Source organism: Pan paniscus, chromosome 8 (assembly GCF_029289425.2).
Source record: "Pan paniscus chromosome 8, NHGRI_mPanPan1-v2.0_pri, whole genome shotgun sequence".
NCBI lineage: Eukaryota > Metazoa > Chordata > Mammalia > Primates > Hominidae > Pan > Pan paniscus.
The window spans coordinates 28,607,574-28,628,620 of NC_073257.2; the positions used below are offsets into that span (position 1 = coordinate 28,607,574).

The window sequence follows — 21,047 nt, forward strand, 5'->3', positions numbered from 1 at the left end:
CCTTGTAAGATTACCCTCTTTTCCTCACCTCCCACCTTAAACCCATCAGCAAGTCCTATTATCTCTTCTATGAAAGTTTATCTACCAGTTGGATGGTGCTCAGCTCCTGTGCTGCCAGCACATAATCCAGGCCAACAGCTCTTACTGAAGTCCTGCAGTAGCATTCTAACTTACTTCTTGGGTCCACTTTTGGTGCTTTCTATTACATCCCCCACAGAGCAGTCAGAGTGACCTTTTAAACCAGATCCTAACACATTCGTGTTTCATGTTCTCCCGTGGCGCCCCTAACTATGAGAATGAAACCCAAACTTCTCACCGTGGCCTAAAACTCTGATATCAACAGACCTCTGCCTGCCATCCCCAAACTAGTCTCCTACCTTGTCTCCTTCATTTCCAACTTTCTTTTTTTTGAGTTGATAATTTGCCCTATTAATAAAACAGGGTCAAATTTAATAAACTATAATGTAAAGATGGGAACAAATTATAGTTTTCCTTATTGTTTTTACTTGAACGTGAATAACTCTTGAGCCTCCATTCTCATAGATGCTAGAAAGACAGTGACATTTGACAAGTAAAGATAATGGTCTTTTTCTCTTTAACGTAGTTCCTTCCAGATACATTGATTCAATTAATAAACTTCAAATTCCCTATCAGGGTCTTTCCTCCCACTCATCCTTCCCACAGTGTCATCTGAATGAAAAGAGAAGTTCATGAATTTCTGGGGAGCTGAGAAGCTCTCTCCTTCCTGGTCACTTTGTACCCTGCACAGGGACCTGCTGAAGTGTGTCAGGCTTGTGTGGCATCCTCCTGGTGCCTTCTGGGGGAATTCTGTCCTCCTGAACTCTGAGATGTCTTTGGGCTGACCCCAGACCTCCTCAGGCCATTGGTACCCTCAGCACTTTGATTTGAGAGTCTGTTGAGGGAAGCAGGGTAGTTAAACAAGCAGTGAGTACACAGCCTAAGAAATGCTATAATGCAGGAAGTACTCAGTGTCAGGAAGCACCATTTCTATGAAAATAAAAACTTTATTTCCAACTTTCAAACTTGCAAACCTAGTTCGCAGCCTAGAGCCTTTCTCCTTGCTGTTTTTTCTACCTGGAATGCCTCCCCGTGAGATGCTTCCTTAGTGAGTTCATTCATATCATCCCCGTCTTAGGCTTTCCCTGACCTCCCCAGGTCATGCAGTTACCACCTCCCCATCAGTCCCATTCACTGTCGTATTTCCAACTTTTATTTTCTTGATAGCATTTATATGTTATTATCAGAAATTATTTTGTTTGCTTAGATGGTTGCAGTGTGCCTCTCTCCAGTGGAACATGAACTGCCTGAAGGCAGAAACCTTGTCTTATTTGCCACTGGACCCTAGAGCTTAGAATTGTGTCTGGCACAGTGTTAGCTAAAAAAAATCTGTTGAATGAAGAACTATATTTGAAACTGAATGTGCCCCTCAAATAACTTATCCTCCTACTCCTTCTGATTCCAGATGATTTTTTTTCTCTAATTCCATTTTCAACCCCTGAAATAAAAAAGTTGAAATCATCTTTATGTCCTCCTTCTCTTTGTACCCCATATCCGATGAAACCCTCAAACCCCATCCTGTTGATTTTTCTTTACTGTGCTTTTTCATCTTCCTTCTTCCCTTCCCTAGTCAGGGGCCTCATCATTAATTTATTTTTCCATCTTTGGTCTTTCTTTTCCTAACAATCTGATGAGTGATGCCAGACTGATGTTTCTAAACACTTGTGTTCAAAATTTTTTTTTTTCTTTTTTTGAGATGGAGTTTCGCTCTTGTTGCCCAGGCTGGAGTGCAATGGCATGATCTCGGCTCACCACAACCTCTGCCTCCCAGGTTCAAGCAATTTTCCTGCCTCAGCCTCCCTAGTATCTGGGATTACAGGCATGTGCCACCACTCCCGGCTAATTTTGTATTTTTAGTAGAGATGGGGTTTCTCCACGTTGGTCAGGCTGGTCTCCAACTCCCGACCTCAGGTGATCATCCGCCCACCTTGGCCTCCGAGAGTGCTGGGATTACAGGCATCAGCCCCTGTGCCCGGTCTTGTTTTCAAATTTTATGCCCAAATAGCATCCAGTCCTTTTAGGAATTGGAAGCATGTGCAAAAATATCACTTGCTACAGCTGATGTAAAGATGCAGCATCAGGATTTGAATGTGATTAGCTATTAGGGTCACAAATCAACTGTGAGGCATTATGTACATATTTTGTGGTTGTAACAAGTATCCTTGAATTTCTTCCAGAAACCACCAATTTAAACTGGAACTAGTAGATGATGTGTCCCTGGTTACCTGGTGGTATTTAATTCTGATACAATGATTGCATGAGATCATATTAAATCTTTACAGAAGAAATTTTGAGGGTGAAACCTGGTTTCATTGTCTGTTGTACTGGAGACTCATTATATCGACTCTTTTTTTTTATACTTTAAGTTTTAGGGTACATGTGCACAATGTGCAGGTTAGTTACATATGTGTACATATGCCATGTTGGTGTGCTGCACCCAGTAACTCATCATTTAACATTAGGTATATCGCCAAATTCTATCCCTCCCCCTACCCCACAACAGGCTCCAGTGTGTGATGTTCCCCTTCCTGTGTCCATGTGTTCTCATTGTTCAATTCCCACCTATGAGTGAGAACATGCGGTGTTTGGTTTTTTGTCCTTGCAATAGTTTGCTGAGAATGATGGTTTCCAGCTTCATCCATGTCCCTGCAAAGGACATGAACTCATCATTTTTTATGGCTGCATAGTATTCCATGGTGTATATCTGCCACATTTTCTTAATCCAGTCTATCATTGTTGGACACTTGGGTTGGTTCCAAGTCTTTGCTATTGTGAATAGTGCCGCTATAAACATACGTGTGCATGTGTCTTTATAGCAACATGATTTATAATCCTTTGGGTATATACCCAGTAATGGGATGGCTGGGTCAAATGGTATTTCTAGTTATAGATCCCTGAGGAATCGCCACACTGACTTAAATTGCCAGTTTCAGTGAGTGAGATGGAAGTTTGATTTTCTAACTTAGGGAATGGTAAAAACGCCCAGCATCACTGGCTTGCTTTAAGTGTCCTTTTGACCACACAGTTTCCTTTTTGCTATGTATTTGCTCTCCAAACAACCTGTAATTTGGTCTTACTGCCCCTCACCCACTGTGAAGATCTGTCACGTGCACACAGATGCTACTGAGTTTTGATCTTGGCATATTTACTTTTACTTTCTTTCCTTTTCTTCTTCTTTTTTTTTTTTGAGACTCTCACTGTGTCGCCCAGGCTGGAGTGCAGTGGCACGATCTCAGCTCACTGCAAGCTCCGCCTCCAGGGTTCACGCCATTCTCCTGCCTCAGCCTCCCAAGTAGCTGGGACTACAGGTGCCCGCCACTATGCCCGGCTGATTTTTTGTATTTTTAGTAGAGTTGGGGTTTCACCGTGGTCTCGATCTCCTGACCTTGTGATCCGCCAGCCTCGGCCTCCCAAAAGTGCTGGGATTACAGACGTGAGCCACGGCGCCCGGCCTTTTTCTTTCTTTTCTTACTTTTCTTTCGTCCCTCCCTCCATCCCTCCATTCCTTTCTTCCCTCCCTCCCTCCCTCCGTTTCCTCCCTCCCTCCCTCCTTTCTTCCTCTCTCCCTCCCTCCTTTCTTCCTCTCTTTTCTTTCTCTTTCTCTCTTCTCTCTTCCTTCTCTTCTCCTTTTCCTTTCTTCTTTCTTCTTATTTCTTTTCTTTTCCTTCCCTTTCCCTTTCCCTTCCCTTTCCCTTTCTTTTCTTCAGAGTGTTGCTGTCGCCCAGACTGTGTCACGATCTTAGCTCACTGCAGCCTCCGCCTCCCAGGTTCAAGCGATTCTCCTACCTCAGCCTCCTGAGTAGCTGGGACTACAGGTGCACACCACCACACCTGGCTAATTTTTGTATTTTTGGTAGAGATGGCGTTTCACCGTGTTGGCCAGGCTGGTCTCAAACTCCTGGCCTCAAGAGATCTGCCTGCCTTGGCCCCCTAAAGTGCTGGAATTACAGGTGTGAGCCAACATGCCCAGCCCAGATTTTGGCATATTTTCTAAGAAAAATCAAGAAATTGATATTATCTTTTACAAATCTGGCTTTTGCAAAGTTGTCTGTGTGAAAGGATCTCCTGAATTAGTTCACAGTCAGGTAAAGAGATAAGTTTGAGATTTTGGATACTGAATCTGTCTTTGGTGCAGACGCTCCCCGAGACAGCCTGTGTGTGACTTTGGCGGCTCCTAATGACCTGTACTCCCTGGTGCTCATGTCCTGGCATCGTCACCTCCCTCACTGACTCTGAGCTTGGCCATGCGTCTAACCTTGGCCAACGGAACATCAGCCAATGTCTAACCTTGGCCAATGGAACATCAGCCATGCGTCCAACCTTGGCCAACGGAACAAGTGAAGGTGCGCTTGGCTGTTATACTTTGGGACTTGTCCTCTTGGATCGCTCCCTTCTAGAATCCAGCTTCTGTGCTGTGGGGAAGTCCATGTGAAGAAGAACTGAGAACCCTGGATGCAACCCCAGCTGAACTCCCAGTCAGCAGCCAGGGCCAGCTGTCAGCTGTGCAAACAAGGCCATCTGGAACTTTCTACCATCAAAGGGACCCAGTCTTGACAAAGACTTCTCCATTCTCAAAATATCATTGATGTTTATACCATAATTTCAATTATAGTATAACCAATAATGATAACAGGCATAATAGCAAACCTGAATACAGCATTTGCTATACCTCAAGCACACAGATAACTTGTTGATTGTGTGATTGAAACTCTGGTGGTAAAAATATTAAGTTGAATTTTTTTTTCTTGATCACTGACTTAAACCATACTTTATCAAATTTCCTTTACCCATCTTTTGACCAGTTCTTCACAGGAGTAATTCATTCAACACATTCTTATTGAATTCTCACTGTGTGTTAAACACGGTTTATACAGTAGTGAACAACACAAGCAAACATCCTTGCTTTCACTAAGTCTACATCCTGGTGGAAAATATAGATAATAAAGAGTGGATGAGTTAGCTTGGAATTAGTTATATACTGGAAATATTCTTCGTGGTGTTTTTTTTGTTGTTGTTGTTTGTTTTTTGAGATGGAGTCTCCCTCTGTCACCCAGGCTGGAATGCAGTGGTGCGATCTCTGCTCACTGCAAACCCTGCCTCCCAGGTTCAAGCGATTCTCCTGCCTCAGGCTCCCAAGCAGTTGGGATTACAGGCACCCGCCATCATGCCTGGCTAATTTATATATATATATATATACACACACACATACATATATATATGTATACACATACATATATACACATACATATATACATATATATATATATATATATATATATATAATTTTTTTTCAGTAGAGTCAGGTTTCACTATGTTGGCCAGGCTGATCTTGAACTCCTGACCTCAAGTGTTCCACCCACCTTGGCATCCCAAAGTGCTGGGGTTACAGGCATGAGTCACTGCACCTGGCCGGAAATATTCTTTGACTTAGAGAATGGTGAAAATACCCAGCATTATAGCTTGCTGTAAATGTCCTTTTGACAATGCAGAGCTTCCTTTTTTCTGATGCTTTCCCCATCAAACAATCGGTAATTTAGTCTCTTATTGAGCCTAACCCACCATGAGGACCGGCCACATGCACATAGATGGTGCAACCTAAATAAAGCAACGAGTTTACACTACGTGGCCTTTGTAGGCTAGCTGCAGCTCTCATCGTATCACCTTCAAGGTCGCGAAGAAAGCCCTCCTTGGGATGTGCTGGTCTGATGGCAGAGGGAAAACAGAGGTGATAAAGCCATAGGATGGCTTTGTAGCTTCCGCTTAGAGGGCAGCATGCATCATTTCCTTTTGCATTTCATTGGCCAAAGCAGGTCATATGAACACTCCTGATTGGACTGAGAAACAGTTAAAAGCATGGATGTATATTCCACCACAGTTAGCAAAACATGCCAGATGTAGATAAGGGTTAAGTAGAGGAAAAAAAAGAAAAGAAAAGAAGAAGGAAATGGAGACCTGGAGAGAAGTTCAATTTTAAATCGCATGGCCAGGGTGGACTTCTTTGGAAGGAGACATTTAAGCAATCTAAAGGAGGTAAAGGGAAGAACCTTGGAATATCTGAATGGAGAGTTTCAATAGATGGGTGTGGTGGTGGGCGCTTGTAATCCCAGCTACTCGGGAGGCAGAGCCATGAGAATCACTTGAACCCAGGAGACAGAGTTTGCAGTAAGCCAATATCTCACCACTGCCCACTAGCCTGGGTGACAGAACAAGACTCTGTCTCAAAAAAAAAAAAAAAGAAAAAAAACTGAAAAGTCTCAAGAAGAGGGAATGTAAGTGCAAAGGCCCTGAGGCAGCATGTGTGGTGAATTGAAGAACAGCAGAGAGGCCAGTTGTAGCTGGAACATATGAATATCTTTGTGGGGTAGTTACTGGAAATGGAATCAGAGAAGAAATGAGGGTGGGTGAAGATCATGTATCAGACAAGCACAGGAAGGTTTTGAACAGGGGAGTGACACAATCTGACTTGCGTGTAATATGATAATTCTGTCTGCTGTGTTATAAATAGACATAGCAGGGCAAGGTGGGAAGCCAGAATGTAAGTGGGGGAGGCTTTGTATAGTCATTCGGGTGATAGCTAAGGTGGCTGTAGCAGAATGGAAGCAGTGTGATGGTGAGAAGCACGTGGATTGTGGATATCCTTTGAAGGTAGAACTGAGAGCCTCTTTTGGTGGTTTGTGGGATGGAGAGAGAGATTAAAGATGATGCTAAGGTTTCCTAACTTTCCACTCACTTAACAGTTATTAAAATCAATTTAATCTAAAGCATCAGTTTCAAATTCAATGTCAACCTCAGCTTCCCCCATATCCCATCCTGCCTGGGTTAGTACCGGCCTGAATGGGGAATTTGGTTGCTTGGATTGAGGGTGAGGGAAGTGCTTGGGGCGGGTCCAGGAAACCACCTCTCACACTCATCGTTGATCTTTCAAGGTGCCGGGACAAGGAGGGAGGAGAGGGAAGGCGATGCACCCTTCTTTCTGGGACCAGAAAGTCTTGTAGTCCTCTCTTGTGGGGTGGCCTCTTCTTTTCTGGCTAACACTGAACCACCATTGGTGTTGTTTGTTCAGTGGGTTCCCAACCAAAATGCTGCTCTCTCAAGTGGGTACTCGGGCAGGTTCTCTTTTTTTTTTTTTTTTTTTTTTTTGAGACGAAGTCTCGCTCTGTCGCCCAGGCCGAACTGCAGTGGCGCTATCTCGGCTCACTGCAAGCTCCGCCTCCCGAGTTCACGCCATTTTCCTGCCTCAGCCTCCCGAGTAGCTGGGACTACAGGCGCCCGACACCGCGCTCGGCTAATTTTTTGTATTTTTGGTAGAGATGAGGTTTCACCATGTTAGCCAGGATGGTCTCGATCTTCTGACCTCGTGATCTGCCTGCCTCGGCCTCCCAAAGTGCTGGGATTACAGGCGTGAGCCACCGCGCCCGGCCCCGGGCAGGTTCTTTAGGATGTGCTGAGGGGCCTCCCTTCTGCACAGGTTTTCGGTAGGTGAAATACTAGATTCCTGGTTGGCTGCTGTCCCAGCTGGACCACCTGGAGATTAGCCAAGCATGGCTCCCTTCCCTGGGGCCCTAGAAAGTAGAAATGCAGGTTGCCCTACTGCCCTGCCATGCCTTCTCCAGTTCTCTTCCTTCCTGTTCAGCAGGGCATACCCCCTTATCTGCCGTCTAAGAAGGTCTCTTATTCTTACAAACACCCACTGTCTCAAAAAGTGTTTCTTCTGATACATCCCTCACTTAGTTTCAGGGAAGGGAGGCAACCCACTGGCTCCCAAACCCAGGATGCGGAAGGAGGTTGTGGTCTGTCACCACGAATATTACACTTGGACAAAGGTGACAACCCAAGAAAGGCCCTCTCTCCTCCCGCTCTTCCCTGTCCCATTTTCTTACACAAAGAAAGCGGGGTAGGACCCTGGGTCGTGAACTAAGTAGAGCTGAATCAGAAAAACCAATTAGGAATTTTTTTTTTTTTTTTTTTTTGAGATAGTCTAGCTCTGTCACCCAGGCTGGAGTGTGCAGTGGCACGATCTTGGCTCACTGCAATCTCCACCTCCCAGGTTCAAGTGATTCGATCTTGGCTCACTGCAATCTCCACCTCCCAGGTTCAAGTGATTCTCCTGCCTCAGCCTCCTGAGTGGCTGGGATTACAGGCATGCACCACCATGCCCAGCTAATTTTTATAGTTTTAGTAGAGATGGGGTTTTACTATATTGCCCAGGTTGGTCTCAAACTCCTGACCTCAAGCCATCTGCCCACCTTGGCCTCCAAAAGTGCTGGGATTCCAGGTGTAAGCCACTGCACCCTGTCCCAATTAGAATATTGCACATACAGGTGGCAGGGAACTCACTGCAGAAGGAAAAGTATAATCTCCTCTGTGCTTTGCCATGAAGACCATGGACTCTCTACTCATTGGTCTCTCCTTGCACTGGGCTCAATGACAAGAAGGTCCAGTGTGCTACTTACTAGTGTGGAACCTGGGGCCTTTACCTCTGGGTTTTACTGTCTCATCTGTGTGGTGAGGATGCAGCATGAGCTCTACCAGGCACTCTCAGCCTCCCTTTCTAGACAGCCCCCTCCTCCCTGCTGTTTGGAAATTCCCCCATCCCCAATTCCACCTCTTTGGGGCTGTCTGGTTTTGGCTCCTAACTACACTTGATCTTGCCTGTCCTGGTTATGATACTGTTTCTTCTTAAAAATATTCAACTAGGTGTTTGCATTTGGCCTTCTCCCTCTTCCTTTCCTGCCAATCCTCACCTCCCTTCCCTGGTGTCCTCCCGAGACATCTGGGTACCAGCTGGGCTCATGCTCACCTCCAGTCCTCCATGGAAGTCGGTCATGGGCCCCGCATCATCCTGCTCCACTGTGATCAAACCCCTCTGCAGCCAAACCAAAGTCTCAAGGTTTGGCTCGCTATTAGGAGAGAGAGACCCTTTCACCTAAAGCAGTCTTTCCTATCTCATTGCCAGAGGTTTTGACCCAATCTTGCGACCAACCCTGAGAATCTCATCAATGAAGATTCATTTCAGTCACCCAATATTGACATTTTTGGATGTATGGGAGCTGGAGTCAGTTGCATCATAGTATGTTACTTTCATTCCATGCCTTCTCCTATCCAGGGTTATTCCAGCTGTGACATTTACCCAGGACAGAAAAACTCATATCCCCAGAGTTCGATAGAAAAATCAGTTCCTGAAAATTTCTTTCTCCAGTGAATGAAGATTGTAATGGATAACAAATGGGTGTTAATATTACATAACCATTCAACACAACACTACTGTGTCCCAATTTTGTTTCATAAAGTGTTACTAGAACTACAGATGTAAAACGATCTGGTTGCTGCATCTGAAAGCCTCCAAACTTATTGCAGTGCTTGTTGACATTGTGAGACCACAGACCCATTTTTAGAAATATGCTGGAAACTATTGCCCTCTTTGCCCCATTCCCTAAAATGTTGGATTGTTGGAGAGCTTGAATGTTTTGGAACTTGTCCAAGGCTGCGTGGCTAGGACCTCTGTCTGTCAGGGATCCACTCTGACCTCAGAGTCGTCCACTATGCTAACTTCTTAGCCCTAGGCTCTTGCAAAGAAATGTTGTATATTTCAATTAGGATTTCAGGACTCTGCCAGCTAGGAAAAGATATTATCAACTTTCTTGAAATTGTAAAAATAAGTGGATTAAAAAGGTGTGACAGTATGTAAATAAGACTATATAGGAAATGCAGTAAATAAAAATAAACACTATTATGTTGTTTTGTTTTTTCCAGAGCAGTGCGATTTTTAATGGGACATATTTCTCTTGTTAAATGTTACCATGAGTATAGATGTATTTATAGACAAAATGTTTTAATTCCACAAGGCAGCTGGAAATCGCTCACATTTGCTTTTTGATTCAAAATATTTGTTTATAATTAGTCAGTTGATTTAATATGTAACATTAGTGTGAACAAGAAATGCAATTGACAGGGAGGAAAAAATTACTGTGTATATAAGTATATAACCAATGTGTTGATAGAATGAGTTGGTGTTCTTCAGTATAGATGTTGAGTATTAACTCTGGTTCAGAACATAGTGAAAAAATATTTGTACTTTTGGTTTTATAATGAGATCAAAATTCCTTCATAGCAGATCTTTTTCATGCTTAGGAAATTAAGTTATATAACCAGACATGATAAGTACTATGTTACATGTCAGTCAGCCATGTATGTATTTTTCTTCTGTTAAATTGATTCTGATTTTCCATAGATTGAGCTGGTGTAAATTTTGTGTGCAGTTGGAAGTGTCTCCTAGGTACACGTGGTAACATCATGTCTTCCCCTTTCCATCTGCTTCATGGGGAAGATACCGGCAGAGAGAACAAACATTTGTTGACCAGCTAATATGAGCTAGAATGATTTATGCTTAATATCTTATTTAGTATGTACAGCCATGTTCAATTCTTGTGAATGAATGAAGATGAATATTATTTTCAACTCCATTCTATTTATGGAAGTGTTCCGTGAATCGCCCAAATTCATACTAGGAAAGAAGTGGTGAGATGTGAGTCTCACCTCTGGTCTGGTCTTCATCGCTTCGTGTCTTGCAAAGTTGCCTGATAGTTGAAAGTATAGGTGATGTTGACTGTCCTCATGGCTTGGCACCACACCATGGTTCACAGGAACTCAGGGGACAGAGTACAGGGGCTGTCCAGGTGGCCTCGCGTCTTAGCACTGCCATGTTCTGATTGTGTGGTTATGGACATTAGTTCATTTTCTGCACTTCAGGTGCCCCACTTACAAAACAGGGACACTCTTGCTATAGGTTTGTGGAAAGGCCATGGAGCAAACCTAGTCACTGACTCAAAGGCACTGTAAGAAATGGTATCTATACTCATAACTTAAAGACTGAGAAAGTAATACTTGACAAACTGGGGGAGCTCATGCAGATGTTTATTACAATGTGACTTTTTTTATTGCCTTTTTTGTTTTTATGTTTCGTGTTTTTCTATTTCTTTGACTGTCTCATCCTCATCAATTTATGCTTCCTGCCCATCAGGCATCTCTTTATCACAATCTGATCTCAGTGATTGTGTAAGGGGACACTTTTAAGAGTTGTCTTCCTGAAACCACCTCTTGACCCCACAATTCTTTTAAATGTGCATATATTTTTTTTTTTTGAGACAGGGTCGTGCTCTGTTGCCCAGGCTGGAGTGCAGTGGTGTAATTGTGGCTCACTGCAGCCATGATTACCCTAAATCCATGCCCTCACTTTTCCTTGCTAAATGGCCACTGAGGTCCCCACTTCACGTGTTCACTAATCAGAAACAGGCACCTCAGTGGCAGTTCAGTGGAAACCCTGATAAGGAATAAATTCAGTGAATGATGTGCAACTTTCTACACTGAAAACTAGAAAGCATTGCTAAGGGACAAAGCAGTAAATAAATGGAGTAATATACCACACTCAGAGATTGGAAGACTCAATATCACAGAGTCAGTTCTGTCCAAATTGAGATTTAAATTCAATGAAATCCTAATTCGAATCTCATTAGAGTTTTTTTTTTTGGTAGATTTGATGATATGATTCTTTAATTTATATAGACAGTGAAAGGGACTGAAAGTAGCCAAGATAATCTTGAAGTAGAAAAACAAATTTGGAGGAAATAATGTGTCAGATTTCAAGATTTTGTATAGCTGCAGTAATTAAATGTGGGGTGTGTACAAGGAGAGATAAACCAGTGGAACAAAATGGTTCAGGAACAGACTCGCAAACACACCTGAGTTTTAACAAAGGCTCCAGTATAATGAAATAGAAGGCTAGTCTTGTTGATGAATATTGTTGATCAGTATTTATTTGAAAATAATGAGCCTTAGACTTGGCTTATTTCATACACAGAAATTTAATTTAAAATGAATAAGAGAGCTAATGTGAAAAGTAAAAGCATAAGCTTCTAAAAATTAGGATAATTTGTGACTTTGCAGTAGTCAAAGATTTCTTTAAAAAGATACATAAAAATACTATTCATAAAAAGATACATAAAAATACTATTCATATGATAAATAGGACCTTATTGAGAATTTGTTCATTAAAATATGACATTAAGAGAGTAAAAAGGCAACACAGAGACCAGAAAAATATATCTCCATTATATATATATGAAACAAAGGGCTTATATTCAGAATATATAAAGAACTCCTACTAATCAAAAAGAAAAAGGCCACCAAATGTAAAAATGGGCAAAATACTCGAATTAGTATTTCACAAAAAAAAGAGATCCATAATGATCTGTAAGCATTGAAATGGCACTTAATTATCCAGCAAGGAAATGCAAATTAAAACTACAATGAGATTTTTTTTTTTTTTTTTTTTGAGACAGAGTCTCACTCTGTTGCCCAGGCTGGAGGCTCACTGCAAGCTCCGCCTCCCGAGTTCATGCCATTCTCCTGCCTCAGCCTCCCAAGTAGTTGGGACTACAGGCGACAGGGTTTCATCGTGTTAGCCAGGATGGTCTCGATCTCCTGACCTCGTGATCCGCCCACCTTGGCTTCCCACAGTGCTGGGATTACAGGCGTGAGCCACCACGCCTGGCCACTACAATGAGATATTACCATACCTTCAGCCAAATCGGCTAAAATTAAAAGGAGTAACAGTACAAAGTGTTGCTGACAATGTGGAAAAACAGGAACTCTCATATTGCTGATGGGAGCATAACTTGATGCAATCTTTTTGGCAAATTTATTTAGCCATATCAGCTGAAGTTGAATACATCTATAGCTCCCTTAGGACTCAACAATTTCACCCCTGAGTTTGTAATCAACAGAAATGAATGCTACATTCACCAAAAGTCATATATTACAAATGTTCAGGGCTATTTTCTTCATAATAATCCCAAACTGGAAATGATAAATATCCATCAACATATCCCAAATAGTACTACAAATTCATACAATGAATAACTACATATTAATAAGAAATAATGCATCTGATGCATGCAAAATGTTGGCGAATTTCACAGATACAATTTTAAGCCAAAAAAAAAAAGAAAAAGAAAAAAACCTCATACAAAAGACTATGTGTGTTATTCTAATTATATGGAAGGCAGGAACAGGCAACATTGACCTATGACGATGGCAATCAGAATAGTGTTACTTTTTCAGGTGGTATTGACGAGGAAAGGGAAGGAAATATTCCCTATATATCGGCAGTGGTTATGTAATATGTAATTGTCCATTGTATGAATTCATATTCCTAGGTATGGGGGTTTTTTGATGCTACTAAAAATGGTTAAATTTTTTTTCTCATTGCGTGTTTCATGTCTATAAAAATAGTTTTTGTATATTGACTTTATATCCAGCAACTGGCTGAATCTACTTATGAATTCAAAGCATTCGTGTATGTATATCTATGAATCATGTTTTCTATGAATGATGACACATTAGCATTTTTCTTTCCAATCGTTTGATATTTTATTTCTTTTAATTGCCTTATTGCACTGGCCAGAACTTCCACAGGACAATGCTGTACAGAAGAGGTGAATGGACATAGTTGTCATAATCCTGAACTTGGGGGAGAAAGCACTTAATATTTCACCATTAAGAATGTGTTTTTTTCTAAACACACCTTATCATATTAAAAAAGCTCCCTTCTAGTCTAAGTTTACTGAGATTTTAAAAAATCGTAAGTTTTATTTATTTATTTTTATTTTTAATTTTATTATTATACTCTGTTTTAGGGTACATGTGCACAATGTGCAGGTTAGTTACATATGTATACATGTGCCATGCTGGTGTGCTGCACCCATTAACTCGTCATTTAGCATTAGGTATATCTCCTCATGCTATCCCTTCCCCCTCCCCCCACCCCACAACAGTCCCCAGAGTGTGATGTTCCCCTTCCTGTGTCCATGTGTTCTCATTGTTCAATTCCCACCTATGAGTGAGAATATGCAGTGTTTGGTTTTTTGTTCTTGTGATAGTTTACTGAGAATGATGATTTCCAATTTCATCCATGTCCCTACAAAGGACATGAACTCATCATTTTTTATGGCTGCATAGTATTCCCTGGTGTATATGTGCCACATTTTCTTAATCCAGTCTATCATTGTTGGACATTTGGGTTGGTTCTAAGTCTTTGCTATTGTGAATAGTGCCACAATAAACATACGTATGCATGTGTCTTTATAGCAGCATGATTTATGGTCCTTTGGGTATTTTAGATCAATATCCTTGATGAACATTGATGCATAAATCCTCAATAAAATACTGGCAAACCGAATCCAGCAGCACATCAAAAAGCTTATCCACCATGATCAAGTGGGCTTCATCCTTGGGATGCAAGGCTGGTTCAATATACGCAAATCAATAAATGTAATCCAGCATATAAACAGAACCAAAGACAAAAACCCACATGATTATCTCAATAGATGCAGAAAAGGCCTTTGACAAAATTCAACAACCCTTCATGCTAAAAACTCTCAATAAATTAGGTATTGATGGGATGTATCTCAAAATAATCAGAGCTATCTATGACAAACCCACAGCCAATATCATACTGAATGGGCAAAAACGGGAAGCATTCCCTTTGAAAACTGGCACAAGACAGGGATGCCCTCTCTCACCACTCCTATTCAACATAGTGTTGGAAGTTCTGGCCAGGGCAATTAGGCAGGAGAAGGAAATAAAGGGTATTCAATTAGGAAAAGAGGAAGTCAAATTGTCCCTGTTTGCAGACGACATGATTGTATATCTAGAAAACCCCATTGTCTCAGCCCAAAATCTCCTTAAGCTGATAAGCAACTTCAGCAAAGTCTCAGGACACAAAATCAATGTACAAAAATCACAAGCATTCTTATACACCAATAACAGACAAACAGAGAGCCAAATCATGAGTGAACTCCCATTCACAATTGCTTTAAAGAGAATAAAATACCTAGGAATCCAACTTACAAGGGATGTGAAGGACCTCTTCAAGGAGAACTACAAACCACTGCTCAATGAAATAAAAGAGGATACAAAAAAATGGAAGAACATTCCATGCTCATGGGTAGGAAGAATCAGTATGGTGAAAATGGCCATACTGCCCAAGGTAATTAATAGATTCAATGCCATCCCCATCAAGCTACAAATGATTTTCTTCACAGAATTGGAAAAAACTGCTTTAAAGTTCATATGGAACCAAAAAAGAGCCCGCATCGCCAAGTCAATCCTAAGCCAAAAGAACAAAGCTGGAGGCATCACGCTACCTGACTTCAAACTATACTACAAGGCTACAGTAACCAAAACAGCATGGTACTGGTACCAAAACAGAGATATAGATCAATGGAACAGAACAGAGCCCTCAGAAATAACGCTGCATATCTACAACTATCTGATCTTTGACAAACCTCAGAAAAATAAGCAATGGGGAAAGGATTCCCTATTTAATAAATGGTGCTGGGAAAACTGGCTAGCCATATGTAGAAAGCTGAAACTGGATCCCTTCCTTACACCTTATACAAAAATTAATTTAAGATGGAGTAAAGACTTAAACATTAGACCTAAAACCGTAAAAACCCTAGAAGAAAACCTAGGCATTACCATTCAGGACATAGGCATGGGCAAGGACTTCATGTCTAAAACACCAAAAGCAATGGCAGCAAAAGCCAAAATTGACAAATGGGATCTAATTAAACTAAAGAGCTTCTGCACAGCAAAAGAAACTACCATCAGAGTGAACAGGCAACCTACAAAATGGGAGAAAATTTTTGCAACCTACTCATCTGATAAAGGGCTAATATCCAGAATCTACAATGAACTCAAACAAATTTATAAGAAAAAAACAAACAACCCCATCAAAAAGTGGGTGAAGGACATGAGCCGACACTTCCCAAAAGAAGACATTTATGCAGCCAAAAAACACATGAAAAAATGCTCTCCATCACTGGCCATCAGAGAAATGAAAATCAAAACCACAATGAGATACCATCTCACACGAGTTAGAATGGCAATCATTAAAAAGTCAGGAAACAACAGGTGCTGGAGAGGATGTGGAGAAATAGGAATACTTTTACACTGTTGGTGGGACTGTAAAGTAGTTCAACCATTGCAGAAGTCAGTGTGGCGATTCCTCAGGGATCTAGAACTAGAAATACCATTTGACCCAGCCATCCCATTACTGGGTAAAAATCATAAGTTTTAAATTATATATCAAATGCTTTTTCTGCCTTGTTGAATCATGACTTTTCTCCTTCTGTTAATGTGAAAAATGCTTATTCTTAATATTAAACCAACTTATTGCTCTGCCAAAATCCCCACTTAGTCACGATGTATTATATACACACACATACATGTATACATACTTTATTGATGTTTCTTATTTGTATAGGATTTTTGTTCCCATTATCATGGGAAATACTTGTCTATAATTTTTCTTTCTTTTAATGTCTTTAAAGTATGATATCAGGGTCACTCTGGATTCATAACAGGAATTATGAAGTTATTCCTTCTATTTCCTGGAAGCATTTAAAATTGCTATTATTTTTTCTTTAAGTGTTTGAAAGCATTTGCTAGTGAAGCCATCCAGGCCAGGGAGTTTTCTTTAAGGAAAGTTTTTGAATTATTGATTAAATTTCTTTAAGACATACAGAATTTCTTGTGTCAGTTCTGCTTCTGCTGTTGTGTTTTTCAAATTGTCTGATCTAAATTTTTAAGTTTAATTTAGCATAAAATAGCTCACAATCTCCTCCAATTATTTTAATATCCAGATAATGTTGTCCCGTTTTGTTCCTGATGCTAATGCTCTCATTTTTTCTTGATCAATCTTGTTAGATGTATCAATTTTATTGATTTTTTCCAGAGGCTTAAATTTTGGATTTGCTGAGTTTTTTCCATTATATATCTATTTTCTATTTCATTGGTTTCCCCATTTATCTTTTATTCTCACAATTAAGTGGTTTTTAATATATTCAGAGTTGTACAACCCTCACTGTAATCTAATTTTAGAACATTGCATCACCCCAAAAAGAAATTCCATACACATTAGCAGTCACTCCTCAATCCTGTTAACCTACTCTGTCCGCCCTCCAGCTCCTGGTGCCTGAAATCCACTATGTTTGCCTATTCTGGACAGTCACATGAATGGAATCAGGCATACAGCCTTTGTGACTGGCTTCTTCCATGTAGCATAATGTTTTCAAGGGTCTTCTACGTTGTAGTCTGTGTCAGTAATTCATCCTTTTAAAATGCCAAATAAGGTTCCATTGTATATATATACGGATGCTCTTTGACTTACTATGGGGTCATGTCCTGATAAATCCATCATTAGTCAAAAATATCGTAAGTCAAAAATGCATTTAATACCCTGATAAACCCATTGTAAGAGTTGAAAAATTGCTAAGTTGAATAATTGTAAGTCAGAGACCATCTATACTATATTTGTTTATCCATCTATTAGCTGATCAACAGGTTGTTTCCACTTTGTGGTTATTATGAAATAATACAGGTATGAACATTCACAAAAAGTTTCATGTGAATATGTTTTCATCATTTCTTTTGGTGATATACCTGGGAGTTGGGATTAGTGAGGCATGTGCCATCTCTGTATTTTTTTGAGCAGCTACAATACTCTTATCTGACGTGTCTTCACCATTTTACATCCTCACCAGCAATGTATGAGGGTTCCAATTTCTCCCCATCTTCACCAACACTTGCTTTTGTAGATCTTTTTTATTTTAGCCATCCTAATGACTATGATGTGATATCTTATGGTTTTCACTGGTATTTTTCTAAGGATCAATTGGTGTTTCTCTAAGGACCAATCTTCTTTGGGGGAAATGTCTCTTCAAATCATTTGTCCATTTAAAAGTTTTTTTTGTTGTTGTTATCAGTTTTTTATATATACTGTATTCAAATTCCTTAATATAATTTGCAAATATTTTCCCCACTCTATGGGTTGTCATGTCAGTTTGAGGGTGTCCTTTGACACACACAAGTTTTTAATTTTAAGTCCAATTTATATTTGTTGTCGTTTGTGTTTTGTATCTTATCTAAGAAACCATTGCCTAACCCAAGATCATGATCAACTCCTTTGTTTTCTTCTAGGGATTTTATAGTTTCAGCTTTTATAATTAGATATATAATCAATCATTTTAAGTTACTTTTTGCAAATGGTGTGAGGTAGGGGTCCAAATTCATTCTTTTGTATATGGATATTCTTTTAGGATTTACTTCCTCTTATTTTGGGTTTGTTATTGAGATAAAAGCTTAGGTTCCCAATTTTCAAATGTTTTACTTTTCTAATATATCATATTTAATGCTATATATTTCCTTCATTTTTGCTATGTCATATTTTCATTAACACTCAGTAGAAAGTATGTTCTAATTCCCATTGCAATTTCTCTTTGACCCTTTGGTAATTCATTAGTGTGTCACTTAATTTCCAATCTTTTGAGATTTTCTAGACTTACTTTATTGCCAGCATATAATCTAGTTTGGTAAGCAGCCCAAGTGCATGTGGAAAGGAAATGTTCCCATGGCTATTTAAATATAGTGTTCTACAGCAATGATATCAAGCTAAGGTCCAGTCACACTTGCCACATGAGTAGAGACAGCTTCAGAAAATTCTAGCCCCTGGCTGCTGACTGAAGCAGAGAAGCCATGCATCCCCACCTTGCCCCGTTTAGATTCCTGAGCAAAGAATTTGTACATTTAATCAAATGGTTGTTTTATGCTATGAAGTTTTGGGATGATTTGTTGTGTAACAATGGTAAGAGGACCATTCTATTTCATAGGCTTGATGTTTATGAGACAATCTACGATTTTGTGTAATCCTTTTGGAATTTGGGATTATTAAACCAGAGTTTTGAGAAACTAATTCTAGCATTATATATTTTATACAGATTTGGAAGTAGCCTAGACCAAAATATTGACATTTGAAAGCTGTAAGTTTAATAAGTAGTATCATACTCCTGAACAGAATGTCACCAAAAGTTATACACAAAATCTCATGCCTTTCCCTATGCTTAATTATTTTGTAATTGTGTGTGTGTACAAAAGAAAACAAAACCCAAACAGAAATTCACACAGGAACTATACTATTGAAGGTAATGTTCAGTTCTGAAATGTGTAAGAGGATACTACATAATTATCTGCTTTACACGTGGAGGAAAAAAAGTATTAATGGCTATGTGATTTTAAATTGCTGGGCCACAAACCTATCAGAATACAGCAAATCTCTCTCTCAAGTAAACGGGCTTCTGCATCTTTGCTCACTGGTCTAGAAAGCTGCCATGTGGGTTCTCATGCTTCTGGCTGGCTGAGTTAGCAGAGCTCTTAGGTTAGCATAAGGCCTGGTCTCTTATTCGAGGTCCTGTATGACTTAGCCATTTGTAGTACTCTGTGCTCTCAGGGTTATTGGGTAGAAACATTTAGAAGTACGTATTTGTTTATTTTGAGCCACCAATGTAAAAAATGCAAGGGTACAGTTAAAGAAAAAGGTGTTTATTTAGGCCATCAACTAGGATCATAATAAATAACGTAATATACTAATGTAATAACAGATGTTCTCATGCATTTATCGTGTTTATAAATATAGAAGAAAGCTGGCTTACAGGGCTGTTGGGACAAATTTGGAAAAGTGTATTTGGCAATTACACAGTAAAAGTTAACAGTGTTGACTATCAGATTCTCTTTTCTGTCAGTTTTTAGAATACATCCCCTATACATCTGTGAATAAATGGTAATGGTCTCTTAGAGTTTCTACTTTTTGTGAACATGCCAGAGTTAAGTAAATTGTCAAAGGATCCAGGTTGACAATGTGTTATTTGTCAGTATTTCTAATGAAAAACAGATCTTAGAAAAATGAACTCTTCTGCATTTCATTGTAGAGGCTGATATATTACAAGCCGGAATCATTCAAACAATAAAAAAAGTGCCTCAATGAAATAAAACCCAAAAGTAGTTTATAAATAGTAACTGTGATACTTAATATACAAATGCTGTAGTATTGCGTTTGTAATTTGGTAAGTAAATGACCAAGTATCTGAATGCAAAAGTGATGAACTTTGATGAAAGCTTAATTTTGCTAGTAAATTTCACACAAAGGGGTAAAATAGGATAATCTTTAACATAAAGCTTTAGGACAAATAATTTAAACATATCATAAACACTGAAAATGTGTTTTTAATTGTTATTTACAGTTAATCAATGATACCAGTGTTTAGCTTAATCCAGCCAATTGCCAGTCTTGACTCCTTCTTTCAACATCTGTTATTAAGATCTTCCTTATAAATACTTAGGTAAATTAATTTAGTGAAGGAGAGCGATCTGTGGTCCAGAGTAACTCAATGTATGGCCATTTGGTTTGCAGACAGCGTTTAATAGGAGTGTCATCTGTCTGTAGCATGGGATCTTCAAAACCCATCACAACTGCAGTCCCTTCTACGTACATGACCTGTTGAACAAAATAAAGCCACCAAGGTCAATCAACAGTCTTAGCAAATTCTTATGTGGAATGAAAACAATTTTTAGAGGCTAGCAAATAAGGTATTACATAGTTTCAGATGAAACTTGACATGTAATTTTATTTTGCTAGAAATGAGAAGGAATATCTGCTTACTGATTAATGTGAAAGTAAATTTGTAAACGATATTTAATTGCTAGCTGGCCAGGTGATTTTTAAAAAATTCAAGATCATGTGAATCCTAAAACACATAGATTGTTTCTAAGAAAAAAAATATTCTTCAACGGATCTATACCATCGGAAAGAAATGCTTAATTATCATATTTACATATAATTTATACAGGTCCTACTGCTTTAATACTGAGGTTCTCAGATGCTCATGCTGCCTAATGAAACGGAGAGCTATAAAAGGAATATAGCTATTATGTTCTGAGGAACATGTGTCTCCTTCTAATTTAAGTATTGAATTTCTAGAGCTGAAACCAATTTGAATGTTTGTCAACAAAATTTGCTATTATGGTATTAAATATTCCTGAAATGCAATTCATGAGTGCATTCTGTACAGCATGAA

At 39.6% G+C, this 21,047-nt stretch overlaps 1 protein-coding gene across 3 annotated transcripts in view; it reads right to left on the bottom strand.

Moving 5' to 3' along the window:
• Positions 1 to 19,494: 19,494 nt before the first annotated feature.
• MINDY3 (MINDY lysine 48 deubiquitinase 3) overlaps positions 19,495 to 21,047 on the bottom strand; it is an 82,158-nt gene continuing 80,605 nt past the window's right edge. For 2 of the 3 annotated variants that reach the window (XM_008956581.6, XM_003831183.7), the window contains one exon: positions 19,495 to 20,467. In XM_008956581.6, coding sequence (XP_008954829.2) covers positions 20,318 to 20,467 — 150 coding nt within the window. In that variant the 3' untranslated portion in view covers positions 19,495 to 20,317. The remainder of the gene's footprint in view (positions 20,468 to 21,047) is intronic. The other variant, XR_004664531.3, reaches the window with a different exon arrangement.